Source organism: Colias philodice, chromosome 15, assembly GCF_061535455.1.
Source record: "Colias philodice isolate Cphi_HAF_F1 chromosome 15, ilColPhil1 Martin Lab GWU primary, whole genome shotgun sequence".
NCBI classification, from domain to species: Eukaryota; Metazoa; Arthropoda; class Insecta; order Lepidoptera; family Pieridae; genus Colias; species Colias philodice.
In genome coordinates, this window is record NC_143100.1 from 4,616,666 (window position 1) to 4,643,529 (window position 26,864).

The following is a 26,864-nucleotide window of genomic DNA, read 5'->3' on the forward strand; positions in this document are numbered from 1 at the left end:
AAATGTTTGAACTTTGAGGTTGAACAGTGAAATTGTATGAAATTTTTGTGCATTCTGAATTAAGATCCTGAATTAGTTACAAGCATTCTATAATATAAATGGTAAAATGTTAGATATCATTACCCTCACTGGGAAGTAAGTCGCACGCGCGGCCATTTTATAGGTACTGTTAATTTTTAAATCAATAGAACATTCATATTGTTACCAAAATATAGACTGAATGAGCCAAGTGCGTAGCGAATCGTAAAATGTTGACAGTGATAAAATTCTCATTTATTGTACCTAAAACTCGAGGCTATCCAAAAATACCTACGCACTGGACACTCCTCTTATTCTTTATAATTATCCTACCACAGACGTACATGACATAATCCCGCAATAATTTTATTGGAATTTTGTGTATGTATTTTTAAACTTGATTTTGCAGAAAGAATCAAGTCTTAGCGAACGCGCTGCATAATCTCCAGCCGTGAAAGCATAACTAATGTAGTCTACACATGATTAGAGATTTATTTTGAATTTTAGATGCATAAATGAACGAAACTGATTTAAGTTAGTCAGTTGGAAATAAGTACCCTATTTTAAATTTTCTTAATGACTTTCCTTAAACAATGCCTACACCAAAGCAATTAAATTATAAAGAGGAAAGATTTTTGGCTTCAGATCTTCATTGTTTTTTTCTAGATTTTCTATACTTTTTAATTTTCTCTTCGTTTACGGACGACGCGGCGCCAATTGAGTTGAATAAGCAAATATACTAGTTTAATCGTAGGTAACTGGTTAAGTGACTTCAATTTAAATAATTTACAGGCCATTTTATAATCGTTCCAACTTGCAACACTTGCCAAAACGCACTATCAAAAATGTTGCATTTCTTTCATGTACTTAGTCATTTAAATTATATAATATTTGTCCAAAAATCACTTTACAATGTCGTCCTTCCTTCCACGTGGAAACGACAGTCTAATTTTGCTCTCTCTCAAGGTAATCCTTAAAGGCCCTTGACACTATTTACATTGTAGTAAATAATTATGAATCTTTATAAATTGGAACCAGCACGTGTTTTACTGCTATTTGTATCTACGAATTATATGCTCTATGGTTATTTATAAACAATTTATAATGGAGTTAATTATATTTTAAATCGTCGTTGTGTCCTACTCTTCTCGTCACATCACGTGAATAATTTCCTGGTTTAATAAAGCTTCTAACAGAATCACATGAGAAATGAGACCAGAAGATAACCGCCCTTCTCCCAGGTGGGAACTGGGAACTTACACAATACCTTTTTGTCTTTCTTTACAGCATTGAGAAGCATTTCATCTTTCTTCCTCTACTTACAGAATTGTACCGCAGTATTACAATATTATTATTGTACCTACTCTCTATTTACATCAACAGTTCTTTTCATTTTGCCAAATTACCGCTTTATTTTAGTTAGTTAATACAAAATTTTAAGCTCACATTTATAATTCAGTCATATTTAATAAACATTAAGTTTTTTTATGAATTTACATTTAATACTTACTTTGATTCAATAATTAATTATAAAATTAATTAATTTAATCTAATAATCCATACTAATACGCTTTATAAATTGATTCCATGAAATTGGTATGCGCGGTGATAAAAACTTGAATATTACCCGATTTGGTCAGATCCAACGTTTTACTGAATGAAATAATCTCCCGTCTAAATATTAACCATTGTCACCTAGCAGCGGGAAGCTTTAATGTAAATATTTATAGAGCTGCATTAGATCTATTAAACACTAGCGTTAGATCGATTAAGAATCTTGCCAAACGGCGTCTACGAGTTTCGTATCAGTTTCTTGTATTTATAAACATAATGATTGCGAGTCTGCTGTGACTTCGGAGACGTCTTGTCGTGGTTACCGTGTACAGACACGCCGCACGCTATGTCACGAGAAATAAAATACAACTAAATTAATTTTAAAGTTAACTAAATTTCCAAACAGTATTATTGTGAAATAGAGTGATTAATACCTGTGATTATGACGAATAGTTATAATATGAAGGAATTTAGTTCAACGTAAGTAATTTTTTCCAGTTTTCAATCGTTAATTTTGTAACAGTTTGTTTGGACACTAATAAAAATTTGTTACGCTTTGCACGTACAATGTAAATCCCTGTTTACAAATGTTTCTAAGTATATGCAATAGGAAAGAAAATTATTTTTCACAATTCACTAGGTACCTAAGTATTTTATTGCCTACTTCTAGAACTTATCTTTCTAGTTAATGTTGAATACACGCCTAAAAATTCCGACATAGCTACTTAAATTTATATTATAATTATTATACTGATAAACAACTTTTACATACTGTTTGTAGGTACCTACCCTTTATTTTAAAAAATATTTGCATATAATTTATGTGTACAGGAATATCGAAGTCAAATGTCTTCAAAAAGCTTTTCGCTATACGTATAGGTATTGCAATTTGCAGGTGCTTACTTATTTTGCACACTGTGCTTAAGTACCTATTCATAATCCACTTTTCTTAATGCTCATTATGATTATATAGTGTTATTAAAATATCTAGATAACAAATACATGTACCAAAAGTATAAACAATGAATATCATAATACATAACAGTCATCTCATGCAATGCAGTTAAAACCAAAACGTCATCAAGTTTATAAAAGATTCAATGAAACAAACAATTTAAGAGAAACAACCTACCCGATTATCCCTATAATAAATAAAATAAATAAATAAATCATATATTTTCACATAATAATTTTACAAATCAAAGTGACCCAGGCTCCTAAGATAGTAAGAACTGTTTTTCAGGAGCCTGTGTCTTCCATAATAGTCCTTTTTATACCGAGTTTTTATATTATTAGAACACTGATTCTTCACATGAGTGTCTATTTTTTTTTTTTGCAAAATAACACAGATCTTTTTATTATCTGTCTACCAGGAACTAGTCTTAACCAATCAAGGCAACATACATGTATCTTATTAGAAACTCATTAAAAAATTACTGTTGTATATTTAACACTAGCTCTCCGCCTGCGGCTTCGCCCGCGTTTTCAAAGAAAAACCCGCATAGTTCCCGTTCCCGTGGGATTTCCGGGATAAAACCTAGCCTATGTTACTCGTGCATAATGTAGCTTTCGAATGGTGAAAGAATATTTAAAATCGGTCCAGTAGTTTATGAGCCCATTCATTACAATCAAACAAACAAACAAACAAACAAAGTTTTCCTCTTTATAATATTAGTGTAGATAACAAGAACTATTTAATTATTTTGAACTACTTATTGATTTTTATAATTACTATTTGTCCTTAATTAATGCATGAAAAAAAGTAATTGCTGCGGAAATTTTTTACCGACGCGACGCGATTCTCAAAAACCTTTTTTTTATTCAATCAGTTGTTCATTAGTATATTATAATGGTATATTATAATATATTATCTATTCGTTCATAAAATTCTAAACAAGGCCGACGTTTTAAAAAATGACTTATCTATAATGAAAAATAGCAATGTTTAATCAAGCAGACAATAATTGGAAAACGGTTACAAATGAACGCGTTTTATATTGCCCAGTATCTTCCCGTTAACACTACGTTATTTAGTAGTCGTCCCAGATACCATAAACTATTTTCAGTTCTAGTAGGCGTATTTATGCAATGCGGCGAATTTCGTTTCACGGTGAACATATGACTTGCGCCAACTCATTGATAACTGATAACTCATCATGTACAATAATTAAAAACCCGTCAAGAGTGATTTATCTTTATCTAGTACTGGGGCGTCTGTAATTGAGTTACTAATTTTGATAAAATGTTTTAAAATTACAATTATTGTTTCGATTTCTGTAAAGCACGTGAAAATTTATAATTAAATTCATAGTTTCCTTTAATATGGCTATTGGCTAACGGAATGAATTAAAACGTAATAACAATATGTATTATAATAAAATGATCTTCCCATCTAGGAAATTGTTAGCTGGGCAGATATTTTACCAAAAGAGGTATTGTATTTTACGAAAGGAGGTATATTTCGTAGACGTAAATCGATCTGAACAAACTTATCTTGATTTATTAATTAAGTACTTAAAAAAATAATTGATACACGAAATTGACGAAAATAAAATAAAATAATACGTAGGCAAATATGTATAGAATGAAACCTTTAAAGGTAATTTTCTATAAATAGTAAGAAGCTGTAATTAAATCGCAATTCTTAAGATAGGTATCTTCCTGAATCGTATTGCACATGTATTGCACGATTGTTGATTAAATTATTATGATTACTCATTATCGTGCCGATCATAGTCAAACTGGTTTTGTTCATATAATATGAAGACTTCATCGCTGGATTCGCCTGACCTTTTATTATTTATACATATTTGATCAATTGATAAACGATTTAATTATCTAAAATAAACACTCTAAAATATGTGGGTCAAAAATGGTGGATCATAGAATTATTGTATTGTCAGTTGTCACCGATCCTCTCTTTCAATTAAATCTGTCCATTTAAAGTAGGCCGCAAATCACTGTACAGGAATAAAGTCTAGACAGTTAGAAACAAACATATAGCGTACAGGTGAACCATGTTAATGAAATTGCAAAAAATGAAAATAATATCTAATTTGCCCTGCCTCTTTTAAATATTTAACAGCATTTTCTTGTAGTCTACAAGTTAATCTGTCTTTAGACCTGAGTAACATCATACCTAGTCATCAATTTTTAAATATTGAAATTATACATGATAAAGCATATTATCTAGGAGTATCGTGATTGCAGGTCTTCTCCTGTAATCTAATTTGTAAAGCCTTTTAATCCGTAGTGATTTGTGATATTTTACATACTCACTTATACCATGCGATAAGATAAATATTCTGTGAATATCTCACGTAAAATAAACGTGCCGCAATGTTTAATGATTAATACACATAACTTTGACTAAATCAACAGATTTAATATGCGTCAAGATTACTAACTAGGCTTTTTATAATTTCGGTAAATTGCTGGCACGATTTCGTCCAAAATCAGACTACAATATTATGCAGAATCAACTTTACTTCTATTCAATACTTTTAATGATCTAAGATTCAATCTAACCATGATTACTTACATAAAAATATGGAGCGGTCTTTTAGCTACTTTCTTAATTATATCGTATGGAAACATGTCCAATTATTCGATCGTTTTCTACTTATATAAATTATCTTGAGCTAATTTACTTAATGACTGAAGCAATAAAGACTGTTTCCGTTGAACGTTTTAATAGATTTTAAAGATCGTACTCCTAATTTGGATACCGTCTTTTTTAGGCTAAGTATAATGATAGTAAACTGTAAATTAAAAATAAATGTAATAGGTACTAGAGCTATTCGATGTGCCAAAACTGTTAAAAGATCACGACGTATCCGTTTTCCAAACCAGTTTCTCAGCACGGTACCAAAAAGAGCCTCCAAGTCATGACTCAAGTATGACGTAATTATTAGTATTAATATGCATTTTTTATATTTATTCCAGGGCGGTAATAACAGAAAATGGAGTATTTCCATCCACATTTTCTGTAAACACAATCAATACAAAATGTAAAGAAAATGACATTGAAGAAAATTCCTACGATCCATTTAAAAACAGGAAATTGGAACATCCGAACTCGTAAGTCTATTACTATTTAAAATACAACCATTAAACCATATAAAGTTTATAGATGGTACGATATTTTAATTATATCTTAACTAGTTAGGTGTAGACATGGTATAGATATTGTGACTATACACGATGCAAAAGTTACTTATGTCTTGTTTATCTTACTATTAATAAGTACAAGGATTTTCCTTAACAAGAAACTACAAGGCAATGTAGTAACTTCATTAAAGTTTTCCATACAGCTTCAGTTGCCCGAATCTAATCTATTGCATATTCATTTCTTTCCAGAGATATAAGATCATTCGCTAATCTCCTGAAATCCTCACTAGGATCTGGTATATTAGCAATGCCTGCTGCTTTTAAGAATGCAGGATCAATTGTTGGTATATTTGGAACAATAATATTAGGGTACATTTGCACACATTGCGTTTATTTATTGGTAAGTTCAGGATTATACTTATAGAACACATATTTAAGTTGTTTACATTTCTGTTATTGAGGCCACCAACTTAATAAAGTTGTACTAACCAAAATATGTCTTTTTGTTTATCGTAAATATTGTACGCAGGTTAAAACATCACAAGATGTTTCCAGAGTATCAAAAGTACCGTCACTTGGATATGCAGAAACAGTTGAAGCAGTATTTGCTACTGGACCGAGGCGGTTGCGCAAAATTGCTACTGCTAGCAGGTATCTACTTATATCTTAAGAGCTCATATTAGCTTTTAAGACGGGTTTTTTAATAATATTAAAACACACGTGACATATAGAAGTACTTACGTAAATAACAATATAAACATTGTAAAACGCAATACAATTTTCTATTTTTAAACCACTAGGCGAAAATATGAATAAAAATAAATCGCACCAATCTCAATAACATGTTATTTTATAAGAAATAACTTTTTACATTCCAGTCTCGGTTTTAATACCTTAGTGGTTGGCATTTGGCAATTGCAACCAAAAAACTAAAGAATCAAGTGGCCCAAAATTTAACAGTAAATCAAGATTTCGTTTTACTTGCTCGCCAAAAACCAGTATGACTTGATACTGTGCTACAATTACGTATACCAGAACCACAATAGTAGCTAAAGAACAGAAACTGTCAACATCAATCTGTGTAAAGGCCTAATTTGCATTACCGATGCGACAATAGTAAATAAATACTAAATAGTAATAGGTTCTATTTGTAGGTATAAATAATTGTGTAAAAATATATAAGAGAATATTTAATGTGCTTTTTATGTAAAAAGCATTCAAGAGACAAAATGTTCCAGACATAAAAAGTACAAATTTTGATATCAATAAGAATAAGTTTCTCCAAATGTATTTGATCGACTTCTAATTGTCGTGACACATATTATACAAGTCCAATGCCGAATTAATAAAAACGTTAATATGGAACACGTTTAAAAAAATCATAAGTACTTGTAGTATTAGCGTGATGTTTATAATATTATTATATATTATATACAGCATAATTTATATTGTAGGGCATATTTTATCGTAATAATTTTATCATCTATTCAAGGATTCATAGAATAGAAAAGCATTGAATATACCAATGTTTAGAATAACAATGTCAATAAGGAAAATTTTACACATTTTTGATACAGAATGCCAATAAAATCTTAAAGACTTAATCATCATCAGTATGTAGGTAATACCTTCCTAATACCTTTGTTTTTAGAGCAATCATGAATAGTTTGTAAATGGTATCTCTTAGTCTATACATGGTGTTAATTTTTCCTGATGGACCTATAAAAAAGTAATGTTACAGTTTCCCTGTCCTCTTTTAGTGTGGATCCCTAAAAATATTACCTTATAAACAAAATTTGTATCGGACCTAACTAGACAAGACGTATGAACAATATTATAGACAACTAGCGGGCGCCCCGGCTTCGCCCGTGGTACATATTTTGCAATAAAAGGTAGCCTATGTTCTTTCTCAGGGTCTAAAGATTATCTGTGCCAAATTTCATCAAAATCGGTCCATTAGTTTATGCGTGAAAACCATATACATACATACATAATTACAAACCTTTCCTCTTTATAATATTAGTATAGAATATAGATGGTATAGATATAATATACTTATATTCTTTATTTTTGATCTCTTATTCAGATACGCCAATATTCTGCTGACAAGTGACAAGTTATGAAGTAGGTATTAAATATTTTTCACTAATGTTTCAGGATATTTATAGACTGGGCGATGGCTCTAACAATTCTTGGCGCTTGTGCAGTGTATGTCATCTTACTCGTCGATTCTGTACAACAGGTAGGTATTTTGGATGATAGACAATGTAATATATAACGAATAAACAATATAAAATTATTGCAACCTCATAGCAATAATAATAAGTGAATTAAACACAAACACAATAGTAATTTATAGCCAGCATATGCGCAATAAAAGCTTATAGAAATATTATTTTATTGCACATAATATTATCTTATAGCTGTTATTCCCGCATTATGTCGTTGTCAACCTTTATGTGACCGAAATTATACATGTTTATTCGTAGAAATTGCAGGGAGATTATTTGGCAAAAATAACTAAGCAATAAATTAATAAAACTTGCAAAAGTTTAATAGGATAGTCTCGGTAGGTAGCATTATAATCACCAATGTACATGCATACAATGCAATTTCTGCTCTATACTCAGTTAAATTGAAAAAGGATACCTATACTCATTGCTTATTACTCACTAGTAATCTCAGTATCTGTCCCCTGACAAATCCTTCTCACTGCTCTCTGTACAGTTAAGTGAAGTCTAATAATATAAGTAGGTAACTAATAGCAAAGAAAACGTAAAAATACTGACAGAAAACTGAAATGTTACCATCCAGGATAGAATTGAATGCTGCCAACATCTGAAACTATGTCTTCTATATAATAAAAACTAATATGGAAATGTCTTGTTCTTTCAGATAGTCGACTTCTATTATGTGGATAATACTATAAACAAAACAATGTACTGCCTTATGTTTCTGGTGCCTGTCTTATTATTTACACAAATCAAAAACCTGAAGTACATAGCGCCATTTTCAGGTTTCGCCAATATACTATTGGTGTTAACTTTTCTGATATGTCTTTACTATATTTGTGATGAATTCCCTGAATTTGATTCTAAACCGAAAGCCGTTGATATTGGACGACTGCCATTATTTGTTGGGTAAGCATAATTATTAAAATAATATGTATCTTGTAAATTATATTGTTTGCATTGCATTTGAATGTCTTGATTATGATCACGTGAGTTTAAGGAGACTGACGTGAGTTTTTAAGTTCTGACTGAAATGTTTAAGGAAAATGTAAAATAAAATTACCAGCTTTTTCTGTAATTTTAATGTAAGTAGGTGAACCTGAACTATTATTTATATTTAGCGGATATACAAGTCATCAGGCTAACGAATAGGTACTTTTACAAATTGCATGGGACGCAATGAAATTTAAAATCATACTTTCAGAACCGTTATTTTCGCCATGGAAGGAATCGGTGTTGTTTTACCAGTTGAGAATACAATGGCCAAGCCTCAGCATTTTCTGGGTTGCCCGGGCGTTTTAAACATCACGATGTCAATTGTTGTTCTTCTATACATGATTATGGGAATATTGGGATACTTAAAATATGGAGAAGCTGCTGCTGGCAGTATCACGTTAAATCTTCCCACTGAAGAAATGTAAGTATTCTGTTAATAAAGTATGATTTTATGGGATTAGGTAATATTAGGGTTATTATGATCACTGAATCGATTAACTATTGATGCATGTACGCATATTTTTAGTTTTTACCTGAGTAAATAAATAATTTTTGAAGTGAAAACTTCTTTAGCGGCGTTGGGTATAAAATCTTAAACTCGCGTCAGGACACGCTGACCTGATCGAAAAAGCGTAAGAGATATCAAACATGCTCAACGTTAATAATCAAGTTTTCACTTCTGCCGGCACTCCCGGAGTGCAACCCGTCTTTTTTTAATTAAATTAATGTCTACTGGCTTAAAATAAAACAATAGAATACTATTTACAATTCAAAATGTTGCCTCTTTACAATTTTAGTAGTTAAAGATAGGATGGTCGAAACATAATATGATGCTTGTAATTTCCAATAGTTGTTTATAACATATGAACTAGCTGACCCGCCTAAACGTTGTTCTGCCTTACTCTTATCATTGAGAGGTATGAAAAATAGATTTTGGCAGATTCTCAGTAATACCCAATCGGCCTACATTTCATGAGAATCGGTCCATCCGTTTCGCAGGAGTTAAATACCTACACTCAAAAAAAATTCCGTATACTAGGCGTTGGGCTTTAAATAGTTATCTAATACATCCTTTTTTATATTTTTCAATTATCCAATAAAAAAAATTCTAATTATATTTTCAGCCCTGCGTTGATGGCTAAAGTGTTCATCACATTAGCTATATTCTTCACTTACATCCTGCAATTCTACGTTCCCATGGAGATCGTGTGGAGAAATGTTAAACAACGTGTAACGCAAAAGTACCACAATCATGCACAAGCTGTAATGCGAGCGATATTTGCGATACTTACTGGTAAGTGGTAATTACCCAAACCCACTTCTACTGCATACCTACGTATTATCACAATATACAGTTACATTTTTTGTTTTTTCGTTAACAACGACAACACATGACATTAAGAATTTTTGATAGACATGTAAATAATTGTTAACAACATTTTGGCGTGATTTATTGTAAAAATATTACGCCATCATTTTTGGTAAGATGAAATATTATAAAATAAAATATGTGCAAACACGAACTGATCCATAACTGGCTAAACGCAAATAAAGTGCAATTCGCGTTTTTACTAAACGACTCCATGAATTTTCATGACTTATCATATTTTTATACAAAAGATCATAATCAAAATCAAACTAAAAAATTGTCAAAGTCATTTTAATTTTATTCGTCTTGTTTGCCAAAAATTAATTCGCACTTGCTTGTTAAATTGATCATGATGCTATCATCATAAAATAAACCTATTTATTCAAAAGCGGTGCGTGGCCTGATCACTTGGTCAGTAATTATAGTTCCCACTTCGTCGTCAAAAACGTACGTTTGTTTCAAAATCTTTCGTCAACAACTACTTATGTACCTACTAATGTACGTAAGCCTAACTATTGATTTGATTCTTTCGTTATAGTGGCAGCTGCAGCAACATTACCTCGATTGGAGCAAGTAATCGGACTGGAAGGAGCATTTTTCTACTCATTCCTTGGATTAATCGCACCTTCAATTATTGACCTCATCTTCAGATGGGAAAGAGGCCTCGGAAAGTACAATTATGTAGTATATAAGAATTTGTTTTTGATCATATTCGGATTTTTTGTTTTAGTAACAGGAGTATTGCAAAGTGTAAGAGAAATCATTAAAACAAGTGAAATACATTAAATTAGTATTATGTAATATAGGTTTATTGAAGTATTGACTGACGAGAACAATATGTAAATAATTAATGAATTTATTTTAATACCATTATAAATAGGACAAAAAATAAAATTATACTAAAACTGATCTCTGTGTTTTTTCTCAAGCGTTGTCCTGTTAAACGTATTATGTACCTAAATAAATAGGTAGGTAGGTATTACACAAAAGTGCCTAAGTGATTCACATACTTACATAGGTATGTAATCGTAGTTAATCTGTATGACACAATACGATGAAAGGGTGGCAATCTGTATTGTAATAGAAAAGTTAAAAAAGCAATAATACATACTAGAAATCACATCCATTATAATATCAAACTCGAAGATTTTTATGTACCTATTCAATTATATTTCTTCTAGATGCACTTTTGATATTTAACATAGTTTTACACCAGCATTTAACCCTGGTTACAAGCTAATGGAAATTGGTTTCTAATTAAAATGAAAAGAGAAACCTGAAATGGTTTTCCCAGAAATTTACATAAGTACTTACACCTGTGACTTACACGTATTTTAAATAAGGCCATACAAATATAAATAAGCAATATCTTCTATATACCTAACACATAAAATAATAACATTTTATATTATTAATTAGGAAGGTACACCTAAGTAGGTAGGTTTTTTTTTATTTTACTAATATAATTATTAATTACTATTTGTAATGTAATATTAATCTAAATTAATTACTTATTCATGATCTGATTGGTGTATCAACACACTGAAGATTGAAGATAGTCTGAACTACTATGGTTGAATAGGTGCTATGCTGGGATAGGAAGGTAGAGCGGTGGCGAGGAGCCAAGATGAGGGGCGCCAAAATGAATAATGTAAAAACATAACTTTCTAATCGTTTCATTGAAGAATTTTGTGTATGAATGTTCATATTTTTGGTAGGTACTTACCTGAAGAACAACAAACCAACATAAAATTGATTTTCTAACAAGTAGGAATATATGTTTATGTATTACTAGAGGTCCGCCCCGGCTTCGCCCGTGGTACATATTTCGCAATAAAAGATATCCTATGTCCTTTCTCGGGTATCAAAATATCTCCATACCAAATTTCATGCAATTTGGTTCAGTAGTTTAGGCGTGATTGAGTAACAGACAGACAGACAGAGATACTTTCACATTTATAATATTAGTATGGATAATAAGTAAAATAAGTATATAAGTAAAATAAGTATATAAGTATAATAAGTATATAAGTATAAGTATATTTTAAGTATAAGTATGGATTATTTTTTTAACGAAATTTAGATGAATACCTACCTCCATCCAAAGGGCGGACTTTAAGCTCTACCCTCAATACGAACTACGGCAAGAGAAAAGCACACCTTCTTATGTCTTATTATCACCATCACCCACTTAAAAAATATCTCTATGAAAATAAGGTTTTTGCTGAAAATACTAACTCAATCAAATAGTCCCGGTCGAGTAGCTAAGTTTATGTGGTTTTTATTATACCTATGATTTTTAAATTACAATTTTCTAAGATTTTTCCCACAGATTTTTCCTTAATATGTATCTTTTATCTGTGCCATTGTCAAATAATTATTAGTTAGCTATGTATTTATGTATTTCTCGGATGTATTTAGTATAAAATGTTATTTGCTGAAAAATGTATAATTTAAATTGCCTACAACTAAAATATATACATGTAAATCCATTAAAAGGTAAGTTAACATTTTTTCAGATTATCCATATGCACAAGAAAATTAACGCCTTCTAAAAGGAAAACGTCCAAAACGTATACCTGCAGGTTGCCGCGCCAAAACGATCAAAAATATTTTTATCAGCACTAAAACCAATTATCTCAAACATTTACTCACATTCTCTTACATGTTGTGGTCGATTGCATAACCAATAAGTATTATAGATAATATTGTCCGGTATCCCCTGTGTTGTTTAATTTGAGGTTAAATCTTTATTGTAAACGCATGAGAGGTTTCATCATATTTCACAAAAATGGTGTTCGATGTGAATTTTAGCTCCAAAAGCGTAAGTTATTTCTTGTTAATACAGTATAGATAACCAGAGTCTGGTGATTGGTTTTACTTATCTCCATTAAATACTATCTTTCGATAAAATCAAATTTAAAGGTGAGTCCAGTGCTTAGAAATCCTTTTTACTTGAAATGCGTTTGTGCTGAAAGTTGAAACTGAAATAAAAAAAATGGTATGTACAAATCAAAATTTTGCAACACTGCAATTATTCACCTCGTAAACACTCATGGGCGTAGCCACGGTGGGGCAGGGTGGGGCACTTGCCCCACCCTGGCTCTGACCAGGGAGGTACCTAACCAAATCTAAAAAACGTAATTATCTAGGTACTGACTACAAAACTAAATATCCGTAAAAAAATTCTCACTCGAAAGTTGTCAGTCGACAGTCGACACAAAAAAATGCAATCTAAACAAAAAGCTTCTATGTTACATGATTTAAACCACTTTTGGTGCCAGCAAAGGAGGGTAGTACTGTTACCCCATTCTGTTATTGTGCAGTGCATTACCCCTGTTTTTATTTAGTCAAATTTGCACAAAATTTCCCATCCAATTTCACTTTTGTTTTAGGATAAGTAACTGACCATAAAAGCACAAAATGCTGACAGATCCAGGTGGAGCTACGCTCGCAATCTTATATAAAAGTTTTTGGCCGATATCTCGGAAACTATCCATTTTAAGGCAAAAAATATTGGGAATTTTTTGTAGGTAGTAAAATTTTACATCTTTTATACCTTGTCAACTTTTTGTAAAACTTTCCGTTTACGATTTATGGCCTATTTAATGAGCCGGTTAATCATCTTTGGCAAGTAACTCTTTAAATATTGGATTAATCAATGAAATGCATAGGCATTAATATATTATACATATGCATTATCCATTTATTCAGATTACTTTATTTGAAACTTTTTTTTCTAATGCTTTTTGAGTCATTTAACGTTTGGCGATAAATAGTAAATTTTAAGGTATGTTTAGGCCTATGTATGTTTCGTATATGTTTCGTACAACTAAATAATATTGATTAGTTATTTTATATTCGCATGCAAGAATAAAATAAAGGAAAATATTTTAAAAAATGTATTAAAAATTTTCTATAATTAAAAAAAATCAAAAATTTTGTCGTTTCGGAAACGGTGAAAATCCACTTGCATTGGAAATTTCTTCTTCGTTTTTATTACATCCGTAAAAAAGCTTTTGGCCTGCCACGTCACCCGCCGAGCGGCGGCATTTCTACATTATACGTGGAACAACTCAAAAAATATGGGCACTAGAAAAAAAATTTTAAAACAAAACTTGTAGAGAATAAAGTGACCTAAAAACTATGTACAGACATGCATTTTATTCATTAATCCAATATTTAACGATCAACCGGTTCATCAAATAGGCCATAAACTGGTAAGTTTTACAAAAAAATTCACATGGTATAAAATTTGCGAAATTTTACTTTCTACAAAAAAGTCTTAACAACTTTTGCCCTAAAGTGGATAGTTTTCTAGATATCGGTCAAAAACTATAAGATTGCGAGCAAAGCTCCACCTGGAACTCTCTGCATTTTGTGTTTTTATGGTCAATAAGTGACCATTAACCTAAAACAAACATGAAATCGGAAGTGCAAGGTTTTGCTTTATTTACTGAGTTATTTAAAATGGTTTATTTTTCTATTTACATAGACCTATATTTTATGGTAGAAAGGAATCATATTATTGTATTAGACAGATAAACTATACAGGGTGTAATCGTTAAGTGTGCACAGGCGATTATTCCGTAACTATTGCAGATATCAAAAAACTTTAAACTGATATCGAAAGCCCTTTACCTAATGAGTAAAATGACAATAATAACTTTTTAAAAATATAACAGGAAATATCCAAAAAAGTTACACCAAATACTCCCATACATTTAGTATGAGATATGACTATCCTAAACATGTAAGTAATATCCTAAACATGTGCATTGTGCACACTTAACGATTACATCCTGTATAATATAGGGATGAAATTTGCAACATAAATGGCTGTAGGTATCTTTTGTTTGTTTTGATTCATTCATTATTATTTCAGCTAAGGTATTTTAGACAGACACACGCACAACAAAGTCTGCCTGTCGGTTTGTCTGTCAACACACTTTTTCTCAGGAACGCGTAGAGTTATCAAGCTGAAATTTATATCGAATACTCAAGTCTACGGTCTCTTAAAGCTGTGAAAAAATCAAACTTATAAGCCAACGCAATCAAAAGATACAGCCATTTTATGCTGTAAATTATCGCAAATTTCGACATTCGCAAGGGAATCAAAACCTACATTGTATACTTCCCGTGAACACAGAGACTTGAAATTTGGTTAAAAGCAATGTCTTAGGCGCGGGACATATACAAGCGGCGCGGCGCGCATCGGGCGCACCGCGGGCGCGCTGTTGGCGTCCGAAAATGATATTTATATAGAGTGGTTAAATGCATTTTCTTCATGCATAATTTAGTAAAATTATGTTTTTTGTGCTAAAAGAGATTTGAAAGTAACGTTAATTTGAAAGTAACGATTTTGTTTTGATAATTCCTTGTAAGTAAATAGCGAGGATAACCCCACGATTGCAAATATATCTTTGTTGGAAATGTTGGAATTTACTTGGAAAATTTTATAGTACTTTTAAAGTAATTTTAAAGTAGTACTGGTGTAATGATGGAAGAAAAGAAGGTTAAAATAACACAAAATTTATATTGTACTAGCGGTCCGCCCCGGCTTCGCCCGTGGTACATATTTCGCAATAAAAGGTAGCCTATGTTCTTTCTCAGGGTCTAAAGATTATCTGTGCCAAATTTCATCAAAATCGGTCCAGTACCTAGTTTATGCGTGAAAACCATACATACATACATACATACATACATACATACATACAAACCTAATAATATTAGTATAGATAAAATATGGTTTTCAAACACAGGTTTACATTTAAACCATATAAATCTTATCATTAAAATCTCAGTTCAAAAGTATTTACAGTACTGATCATTCCACAATATTATTACAATTACAAATAAATAAAAAACACAATCAAAATCAGGATTATCTTTATTTCTGACATTGTAAATACATGGGAACTTTCATTATGCTCTTCTTCATTTTCACTTTCCCTACTGCCATCACCTGTGTAAATCATTTCATCGATTAATTCAATTCACCTTTAAAAACAAAACGAAGAAGGGTATGTAATAGCAGCTCTATATAATTCCACACAGAGAGAACACATTTTTGACTGACAGGCTACCGTCTCCTATAGACCGGGAGATACTGACACAAAATTTCGAGTCATTTGTAACAGGATGGCGGTTCTACAGGGGTCTTAGTACGCAATGACAAAAAGAAAAACGATGGTGTGAACGCTGGTACCGTCGGCTTAGTCGCGTGGGCGTTAGTCGAACTCGTCGGAAAAATAGCGAAGTCAAACGATTTGTAACACAAAAAATTTAGAATTTACCGATAGCCCATAAAAAAGAAGTAGGCGGTAGTGTCATGCCATACTTTTCCGGTGTGACTTACAGCCCGCCATACCGACGCGAATGTGTTGATTTAAAAAAAACAATTCAACCATTTGTACCAGGCTAACTTTTGCACAGGTAACCATCGTCGTGCAGCCATTTACGAAAATCGCCATGCCATACTTTTCGGACGATTCCAAATGGTCGCCATACCGCCGAAAATCTGCAAATTTTTTTTTTGTAAAAATTGTAACAGACAAATGACTCGAAATTTTGTGTCAGTATCTCCCGGTCTACTACCACCCGATTTGTTTTTGATTGTGTATGACCGTGAATTGACCTCTATTTGGATGCGATGGGGGAAGCGCGCCTGCGGTACGCCTGCGGTACGCCCGCGGCGCAACCGTGGCGTGCCGCCTCGTCGCCTTTCCAAAATTCTTTCATACAAAATGTATAAGAAGGACGTGGTGCAAAACAGATTCAAGAGGTGCGCTTATGGCACGCCCGCGCCCGCGCCGCTTGTGTTTGACCCGCGCCTTATAGCACAGATAACGGAAAAATTGCTAAAACATACATTTTAGAGTTACAACATAATAAAAAATAGGTTTGTTCGGAGCTCTCGGTGCACGACTCCGACTCGCACTTGGCCGGTTTTTTTTGCCCCACCCTGTGCCCATGGCTAGCTACGCCCATGTAAACACTAGTCCCTCCACTGCTCCACTGTATTCCCTGCATAAGCGTCGTGTTTATATTGTTTACGCGTAGGTAATCAGTGTTAAATTCATATAATCAATCACTCCTAGATAGCAGGGTTCAAGGTTCCTCCTCAGTGAACATTTGGGTATTTCTTTAGAAATTTGCGGCACGAATTAAGGGGGGGGAGGGGAGGGAAAGGGAGGGGGGAAGTAAGGGGAGACCCCCTATAAAATGGGGGGGTGCGGAAACCCCCCCTTCTATTTTTTTTTTTTTTTTTTTGAGATTATATTTATACTAGCTTTCCGCCCGCGGCTTCACCCGCTTCGTCTAAAACATAATAAATTATATACTAAAACCTTCCTCTTGAATCACTCTATCTATTAAAAAAAACCGCATCAAAATCCGTTGCATAGTTTTAAAGATTTAAGCATACATAGGGACATAGGGACAGAGAAAGCGACTTTGTTTTATACCATGTATGTAGTGATGTAGTTAGAAATATATCGAAGATTATGGGCTTTCTTGACTGCTCCGGCGCTGCAGAACGTGGCGCTTGCCCCCGTGTACCTCGTTGCAGGCAGGAGTCTTCACTCGCCTTCGTAGCTTTGGCATTTTGGTCGCCTTTGGCGACCAGCCTCAGCCACTTCGGCTCGCTTGACTCTGCCTGCTCCTCAGCACACGTGGGCGCCACGCTCCTCCGCGCCTCCGACTTTTTAAATACACTCTAGTGTATGACAGACAAGTACCACGTGGAATCGGGGTGGACAGATTCGGTTCTGTGATTAACAATTTGTGTGCAATATACATACAATAAAAACATTTTTTTAAATAATTATTTATTCAAATCTTGTATACATGTTTGATACAATTTACAATGGCAATGAATGGATCCATTTTATTTTTTCCACCGAGCGTCTCCACATATTCTATAATATTATCACCGAAGTTTGCTGGGTGGTTATAGTTATCTTTTTTAAAAAATCTTTTTACATCATGCCACTGGGACTCAAATGGGTCAGGGGCAACAAATGGGTTGTCTGGGTCTGAGTGATTAACTTTTTTATGAACATATCCATATCCCCAAACAATCATATGCTCGCCAATAATCCATATGAATTGTTGTCCACTCAGCAACATGCTTTTGAATGAACTATGGTTTTTAATATGTACATTAAGACATTTGTTATCTCTTTCAAACACAATTCTTGTAGTTTTGTCAATGTAACTCAAACAATTTTGAACATAATCTCGAAAATTAAAAAAAAAAGATTTCTCTGTAATTACACGTTTCCTCACGAAAAGCCGCTAATGTATGTTTCGGGGCATCATTATCGATCGATAAAAATTAAAATCGCGCCGAAATTCGTGCCGCACGTTTCTAAAGTCAACCCAACATTTGTATTAGAGTGCAAAGCTAAGGTTATATTTCATGTCATTGAGTATCATTAACTTAAGTAACGCGCGGCCGTAGTGTCGTCTGAAGTGTGAGATACAATGAGTAATTTGGAAGCTGCTTTCCACGACATATTTGAGAATATTCCTGTATGTATTTAAGTGTGTTCATCTAAATATTCTTTATCTGTCTACATAGTAATATAATACTTATGTACTTACCTTATCTGCTTAGAAACTTCTATTTTTTCAAAGACTCATATCACATTACTTTAGCATTATAAATCTGAATGTTCACTACAATTTCATGTGTCTATTTACCATGTCTATCCTTCTAAATAAAATAGTTACATTGAATTGATAAATTTGAATTTATAATTTTTAGGTTTTGCCGATTATAGCTGGTGTGGGTGCAGGTGTAGTTGCCATAACAGTTGTTGCAAACTGTGTATGGGGAAAGAAGACAAATGCTTCATCCCAGAAGAAAAATCCCATTACTTTAGTAGACAACAGTGTCAAATATCCCTTGCCTCTAATAGAGCGGCAAGAATTAAGTCATGACACAAGGAGGTTCCGATTTGGATTACCCACTTCTGATCATGTTCTAGGTAAGTTATAATAGCAAATCAATATTTTGTACTAATTTTAATAAAAAACAGCATGAAATATTCACATCAACAAAGCAAATTGGAAATAATTTACATAATAGCCGTGTTGACTTATAATTTTGTACCTAAGACTTCAAGGCTCTTGGTTTAAATATTGTATTAAAACTAAGTGATTATCAAATATATTATTTAAATTTCAATTTTTAGGATTGCCTATTGGTCAGCATATTCACCTTTCGGTTAGAATCAACGATGAACTGGTTGTAAGAGCTTATACTCCTGTCTCCAGTGATAAAGAGAAGGGCTATGTTGATCTGGTTATTAAGGTAAAGTTTATTTCTTTATTATGCATATTTATAATATAAATTTCATAAGAAAAATTCATCTCTTACCACTATAACTTGATTGATAAAAATGATGTAGGAAGCTTAATATTGTAGAAAAAGAATGGGAAAACTCATTTAAGAAAAACCAAACTCGGGATAACATAACTAAAATCATACACAACTGAATATTCATTTTGTTCTCTTAATAAGTACATATTAAGTTGTATTAAGGCTTAAAAAGTTATGAAAATACTTTTTCATATAAGTAGTATATTAAATTATTAAAATAGTGTATGCTATAAAATATATGGCTAAACATACATTTCTAAAATGAAATTGCCACAAAAATATATTTTATATATCATCTTGTGGAACTATTAGAAGAAGCAGTGGGGAAAAATTCCATAAATTATTCAATAGATTTGAGCCTTGGGTTCACTGAATTAATGTTTGGCTGACTTAGTACCTGTATACATAGATTTATTTAAAAAATTGAATAGATAAGCTATCTAACTGTTTGCTTTTATAACCATGAGCAAATAAGGAAAAGCAATTACATAGAAACATTTTCCTCATACAGGTTTACTTCAAAAATGTCCACCCAAAGTTCCCTGATGGTGGTAAAATGTCACAGCATTTGGAAAGTATGAAAATTGGTGACACAATTGACGTTAGAGGTCCATCAGGAAGATTGGTATATATGAATAATGGCACTTTCCACATCAAGAAGCAAGTAAAAGGTCCGCCAACTCCAGTTAGTGTGAAGAAAATCAATATGATTGCTGGTGAGTTAAATATTTCATTACTTATTATAATTGGGTTATATGTAGCCTCCTATGGACAAAATCCCTAATACTGACCAAGCGTTAACTAACAGAAGACACATGTATGAAACATTTTTCTTATATGACATTGATTTTATTATTTTTTTGTCTTGCAAAAAAAAAATTGTCAATTTTATAATTTATTAAAGCACTTATATATTTTAAATTATTTAAAGAGCAACACAATTCTATACTTAATACAATAAATAACAAAACTGTTATCAGTTTCTTGAGATATGAATAAAGACTGAAATGCCAATCTAATACCTTAGCAAACTGATATCTCACAATGACAAACCTTTCCTGACCTTTGTAAGGTTAATTAAATAAATACATAGTCTCCATTTTTTATAGAACTTGAAATGTTTATATGTACTACTCTTGTTATTAAAAACCTGTCAATAGACTGGCATAAAAACAAACTAGTTTTTCCTTTAATTTCAAACACAATTTAGTTAAAATAAATAATAATATTTTGAATAATTATAAAAACTACAAATTGTTTTATTAGCATGAAATATCACAATAATTTTTAGTTAGGGAGCCAGGTGCAAATTGGGTTCATTATTTCCTCTCAAGAGATAATTCGTCAGAAGCATCAGAGTATAGTATTATAAAGCCTCGTGAACGTCAGCTGGCGCTCGGTTGGGGGGGTGAGCGGTTGTAGCCTCCCACGCACGTAGGAAAAAAAAATACATTCATTCATTTCCTCTCAGCTAAAAATTTGTCAAATTGTAGCTAACCCAATATCTTAACGAAAAAAAATAATCAGCTGGTTACAGCATGGTGTATTATACGTCAGCTGGTGGCTCGAACATGAAAAAAAAAATATTATTTTCCGTGATTTCCTCTCAAACAAAAATTTACCTGATGATAGCTTATATGTAACTGTGGATAAATATATAAGTCAGCTGGCTGTATCTTGGTGGAAAAACCGTCAGCTGATACTTTGAAACTTATTACATAGGAGTTAGACAGAAGCATCTATTGCCAATTTATATGCATCAGCTGACTAGATTTTCCTCAACTTATTGCTAGCTGATTCTTTTATTTATCGCATCAATATATTTTTAACACTCTCACTCACAAATTTTCATCTGAGAGGAAATGACGATATCTTTAATTATTCGACATTACGCTTCAATATAAGAGTTGAGTTGAAATAAACATTCAGTATCAATATTTTTGAAACGAATAAGTATGTAATCAAATAATTTTATATATTTAAATAATTAAATAATCAATTAGCAATAAATGAACTAGTTACTCGATAAAAAAAAACAATATAATAAACTCTGCTCTTTTACGCATATCCAATTGGTTCACTGCTAATAATTTATTATTAAATGCAAAAAAAAAAACAAATTGTGTAGAATTTATCCTTCCAAATGTAAAAAAGGTGAAAAGGGATATTATTTTAAACGGGGAGGTATTATACCCTGTGGATTCCACTGTTTTTCTTGTGATTGGTTTGACACTAGATGAGAAGCTACAATGGGGGGCCCATGTTGCCACCACCGCAGCTGCTAAGCTTAGTTCAGCTGCATATGCAGTTCGAAGAATAAGGCATCTCACCGATGAAGACACGGCTAGATTGGTTTATTTTAGCTACTTTCATAGCATTATGTCCTATGGAATTCTGCTATGGGGCAGGGCTGCAGATATAGAAACTATATTTATATTACAGAAAAGAGCCATACGCTCTATATATTATAATTTACGTGCTAGGGACTCACTAAGAGATCTATAATATCTATATCACTAAGATTCGGAAAGCAGTATCTATGGAGAAGAACCGGCAAGAAACTCCATAAAGATATCGTCATTTCCTCTCAGATGAAAATTTGTGAGTGAGAGTGTTAAAAATATATTGATGCGATAAATAAAAGAATCAGCTAGCAATAAGTTGAGGAAAATCTAGTCAGCTGATGCATATAAATTGGCAATAGATACTCCTATGTAATAAGTTTCAAAGTATCAGCTGACGGTTTTTCCACCAAGATACAGCCAGCTGACTTATATATTTATCCACAGTTACATATAAGCTATCATCAGGTAAATTTTTGTTTGAGAGGAAATCACGGAAAATAATATTTTTTTTTTCATGTTCGAGCCACCAGCTGACGTATAATACACCATGCTGTAACCAGCTGATTATTTTTTTTCGTTGAGATATTGGGTTAGCTACAATTTGACAAATTTTTAGCTGAGAGGAAATGAATGAATGTATTTTTTTTTCCTACGTGCGTGGGAGGCTACAGCCGCTCATCCCCCCAACCGAGCTCCAGCTGACGTTCACGAGGCTTTATAATACTATACTCTGATGCATTTTACTAATTACCGCTTGAGAGGAACTTGGTCATAAAATCTGCTTCTGGCTCCCTAACCATTTAACTAAATTCAAATTATTTATTTGGAACATTTAAACATACACAACTTATTGAACATTGGCACCCATATTATATTATGTATTTGTGGGGGTGTGAGATTGTATGGGTGAGTAAGTGAGAGTGAGATTATAAAATTTATCATACCTAAATTCAATAATCTTTTTATCTAACCACATCTCTAAAATATATTACAATTACCTCATACACTGTTATGTTTGATTAAATATACAAAACAAAATTAATATTGGTATAATTATTTCAGTGATATAATATGTGCGTAGTTTGTAGATAAAATTCTGAATTGTATAGTCATATTATATCATGTAGCTATTGACTTGATAACATATCAATTCAGGATTTAGTAGGAAAGATATTGAGAATTGATAACATGTTGTCTGGTAATAATAAAACGCAGGTAAAGGTACAATGTTTAGGGTACTTTCCCACCAAGAAGCTTATATCTAATGCACTGGAGATTTCAGTATGAACATTAACTTGTAACAAGAAAATATAACGTTGAATGACGCCTGTATGTTTTTTATCCCTTTCACACCTAACTTGGCAAGTTGGTGTGAAAGGGATTAAAAAACATACAGGCGTCATTCAAGGTCATATTTTCTTGTTACAAGTTAATGGTCATAGTGCAATCTCCAGTGTATTAGATATAAGCTTCTTGTTTTCCACCAATAATGTGCGAGGATGTGAAGCAATCAATATGATTGGTTATTTACAAACACATTCCTTGCTCATTATTGGTAGAAAAGCACCCTTACTCATGGTTATTCTACAGAGAAAATGAATACGTTTTTATCACTGAAACAAAGTATATCTTATCCAATCTTTATCTGAATTAAAAATAGTTTAATAGGAAATGCTTGTGCAAAAAGCCTTCAATGAGTCAATAGTACACTTATTATTATCTATATTATATCAATGAACCCCATACATATAATCTTATTCCTTTAGCAATTATTTGAATTTGTAACTCTCCAGTTTAAACAATCAATATCTAATGAACTGTTGTATTCTCAAATTTTTATCTCAATTTTTTAAATGTGAAAACGTTTAATGTTAAAAGGGGTCATTCTTTTAAACTGATAAAGATATTATGTATTACAGTTTAATTATAAACAGATGTGTTTCCTAATGTTATACATAAAGATGTGAAGTCTACGGAAATTGGAAGAACATTAATATAAAACAACAATTGTATTTCAAAACATTAAGCTAATAGAGGATTAAAATACATTAAAATATTAGATTTAAAAAACTTGTTTTAAATTTGAATAAACTTGAATTAAGTAGGTATTTGAACTAAATGATGATAGTCACTCATGTATAAAATGGCCGTATTACCCAATGTGTGGCTGAATTTAAAAAAAACCGGTATTATTACACAAATAATTGTTTTACAGGTGGAACGGGCATTGCACCTATGTTGCAACTTATCAGACACATTTGCCAAGACCCTGAAGATAACACGGAAATAAAACTCCTGTTCGCAAACCAGACTGAAGATGATATCTTACTGAGGAACGAATTGGAACAATATCAAAGGGAGCATCCTGAACAATTCAGTTTGTGGTACACGATTGACAGGCCTACAGAGAGTTAGTATTATCAATTTTCTCATATATTTTTTAGTAAGTAAATAAAAGTCTATGACCTATGTCCAGCAGTGGACAAATATGGGCTGATAATGATTATATTAAAGTTAGGTTAATTTAAGCTTATGAAAGGCTAAACTGATTTTGTTTTCTTGATTTCACGTATCTTCTGATTGTTTAAAACTTAGTGAAAATATGTATCTACTCAGGCGAAGCCAGTAGTGAATATACAAGTAACGTTTTTATCTAATCCTGTACTTTGCTAAGAGTTTATAAAGCCGTTTAAGATTTATCAACGGCTGATAAGTTTCATAAAAATACATAATGGGGGAAAAAACCTATTTATTACATTCGAGATTGAGATAATCCATCCGCTGAAATTGATTGAGCGTGAGTATTATTTTTAGTGCACAAATACACTAAAAATAATATAGGTGATCTGTCTTCTGGCTCAAACGGGAAAAAAATTAATTAATCGAAAAATAGCACCAAAACTGTGTTGTTATCTCAAGTTTAAGTTGAAATAATTATGTAAAATATTTCGTTTTTTATAAACGAAATGGTATAGGTAATTTTTTTCAATATAAGTATTGTAAAAAGTAGAAATAAATACGAATTACGCTTGCTATATTTTATAGATTCTACAACATTGAAATTCTCTCCATTCTAATATTATGTTTATTTCATATACTACAGGTTGGACCTATAGCTCAGGTTTCATAAACGACGAAATGGTCCGCGACCATTTGTTCCCGCCCGCCGATGACGTCATTGTACTAATGTGTGGCCCACCGCCGATGATCAACCACGCTTGCAATCCAGCGCTCGATAAATTGAATTACCATAAAGACTTGCGTTTCGCCTACTAAGAGAAAACGTAGATTTAAAATAATATCAACTACCTCCATTGTTTTAAAATGGAATTATATTTTTTTATTTATTAAATAATTATTATTGTTGTATAAATGTTTTATTGTACGAACATATTATTTGTATCGTGTTGACTTATCGAGGTCCGATAAAGGTGACAATGTTATGTACGTAATTTTTTGAATCGTTGTTTTACAACTTGTTTATGCATATTAATATTGGTTGTGAGACGCGATGAGACTATTGTGTTAATGTCTTAATGGTTCGTAAGTGATTGAATGTTACACGGTAGATTTATAGAATTTTTAAAAATATATGTTTGGTAAAATTTATACTCAGTGACTTTGATTTGTACCTAGTACTTGTATACGTAGTATATTATTATTAGTCTGTGCTAGTACCTACATAAATAATTTTATGGAAATGTTATTCTTCTATTTTTTGCAATCGATTAAATAATTAAGGAAAACACTATAAATATAATCTAATGCGTTAGGTATACAGTTATATAATGTGATAACAATATAATCTTGATGACCAGTCATTCATTGCTCGTTTATGAAATGCATTAATTATTTTAATGGTTTCTAACGAAATTAGTGACATTTCTATTTCTAAGGGCTCAAACAAATAAAATGCTTTTTATTACTAAAGTCATTTACCAAATAACCAAATAATTTATATTATTATTTACGAGGCTTTTTTGATGTATTATGACATTTTATATCTAATTGATGATATCTTTATTCTATATGAAGTAAAAACATGAAATTATTATATTTTTACCACTATCTTATTACGTACTTTTATACCTACCTATAAAATGCATATGTCTCACTTTTGAAAAAAATTTTAAATCCCTACACTATGCTCAAGTAGTTATTAAAGCCAAAAATAGTGCTGTGGTCAGTTAATGTATAAATAAATAAATTACTTAACAATAGTTAGGAGTTAAATGATGAACAAAATAAGTGAAGATGTCCTAAATCCTAATACACTTTTAAGGCTTATACATGCGCTAATAACCTTGACCATACTTGACGGATCTCAAACCTCTCCCGCTGCACCTTCTTTTTTCCTCGCATTTTGTATTTAAAAAGATACCAATCAGTGAAACAAAAAATCCTCGTCAGGGACTTTTGTGTAACTGATAATTTATTAAACATAAAATTTTCAGAGCTCTAAGTCAGCAGGTTACGAAGTTTATAGAGTATTTGCGGAAAAATCGATGACCACGGCACATTTTTTTTCTAGAAATCTATTAACTTTGGAAAAAATTCCTCGCGAGCAATTAAAGATCAAAGACCATCCTATTTTATATATTTTTTTCGGTATTGTGCTTTATGTTGTACCAGACTTTATAGAGGTTGAACATAGTCGAAATTGCCGGGTAACGCCTTAATCTCAATAGTCGTGAGGATTTATCGCGATGCTCGCCTAGCACCCTTAGCCAACTTACAAAACATCCGTATTTATTTTAATGTTTATTACCTAGACAATAATAATAAAATTTATATAACTCACCGTTACCTACTGAACCCTTTACAAAACAAAAACGTCTACGAGATACATAACA

At 32.0% G+C, this 26,864-nt stretch overlaps 2 protein-coding genes across 3 annotated transcripts; both read left to right on the top strand.

The window, feature by feature from the left end:
• Positions 1 to 1,846: 1,846 nt before the first annotated feature.
• Positions 1,847 to 11,187, top strand: LOC149482158 (proton-coupled amino acid transporter-like protein pathetic). Its single transcript, XM_089704152.1, has 9 exons — positions 1,847 to 2,052; positions 5,518 to 5,652; positions 5,932 to 6,082; positions 6,212 to 6,333; positions 7,840 to 7,924; positions 8,578 to 8,822; positions 9,118 to 9,330; positions 10,034 to 10,203; positions 10,817 to 11,187. The coding sequence occupies exons 1-9, from the start codon at positions 2,015 to 2,017 to the stop codon at positions 11,062 to 11,064; spliced, it is 1,407 nt and encodes a 468-aa protein (XP_089560278.1). The 5' UTR covers positions 1,847 to 2,014; the 3' UTR covers positions 11,065 to 11,187.
• A 1,664-nt stretch (positions 11,188 to 12,851) lies between these two features.
• On the top strand, positions 12,852 to 25,620 carry LOC149482159 (NADH-cytochrome b5 reductase 2). 2 transcript variants are annotated; one of them, XM_089704172.1, is made up of 7 exons: positions 17,274 to 17,407; positions 18,663 to 18,813; positions 19,049 to 19,271; positions 19,479 to 19,597; positions 20,178 to 20,382; positions 24,227 to 24,421; positions 25,115 to 25,620. In XM_089704172.1, the coding sequence occupies exons 2-7, from the start codon at positions 18,766 to 18,768 to the stop codon at positions 25,285 to 25,287; spliced, it is 963 nt and encodes a 320-aa protein (XP_089560298.1). In that variant the 5' UTR covers positions 17,274 to 17,407; positions 18,663 to 18,765; the 3' UTR covers positions 25,288 to 25,620. The 2 variants fall into 2 exon arrangements, with proteins under 2 accessions (XP_089560299.1, XP_089560298.1); XM_089704173.1 differs by lacking the exons at positions 17,274 to 17,407; positions 18,663 to 18,813 and adding an exon at positions 12,852 to 13,102.
• Positions 25,621 to 26,864: the final 1,244 nt, after the last annotated feature.

Bases quoted from the DNA above. Each gene is read 5' to 3' on its own strand.
- LOC149482158 (XM_089704152.1), top strand. From the start codon at position 2,015: ATGACGAATAGTTATAATATGAAGGAATTTAGTTCAAC. The intron at 2,053-5,517 runs GTAAGTAATTTT...TATTTATTCCAG, and splicing joins ATGAAGGAATTTAGTTCAAC to GGCGGTAATAACAGAAAATG. The intron at 8,823-9,117 runs GTAAGCATAATT...TCATACTTTCAG, and splicing joins CGACTGCCATTATTTGTTGG to AACCGTTATTTTCGCCATGG.
- LOC149482159 (XM_089704172.1), top strand. From the start codon at position 18,766: ATGAGTAATTTGGAAGCTGCTTTCCACGACATATTTGAGAATATTCCT. The intron at 19,272-19,478 runs GTAAGTTATAAT...TTCAATTTTTAG, and splicing joins CACTTCTGATCATGTTCTAG to GATTGCCTATTGGTCAGCAT. The intron at 20,383-24,226 runs GTGAGTTAAATA...ATTGTTTTACAG, and splicing joins GAAAATCAATATGATTGCTG to GTGGAACGGGCATTGCACCT.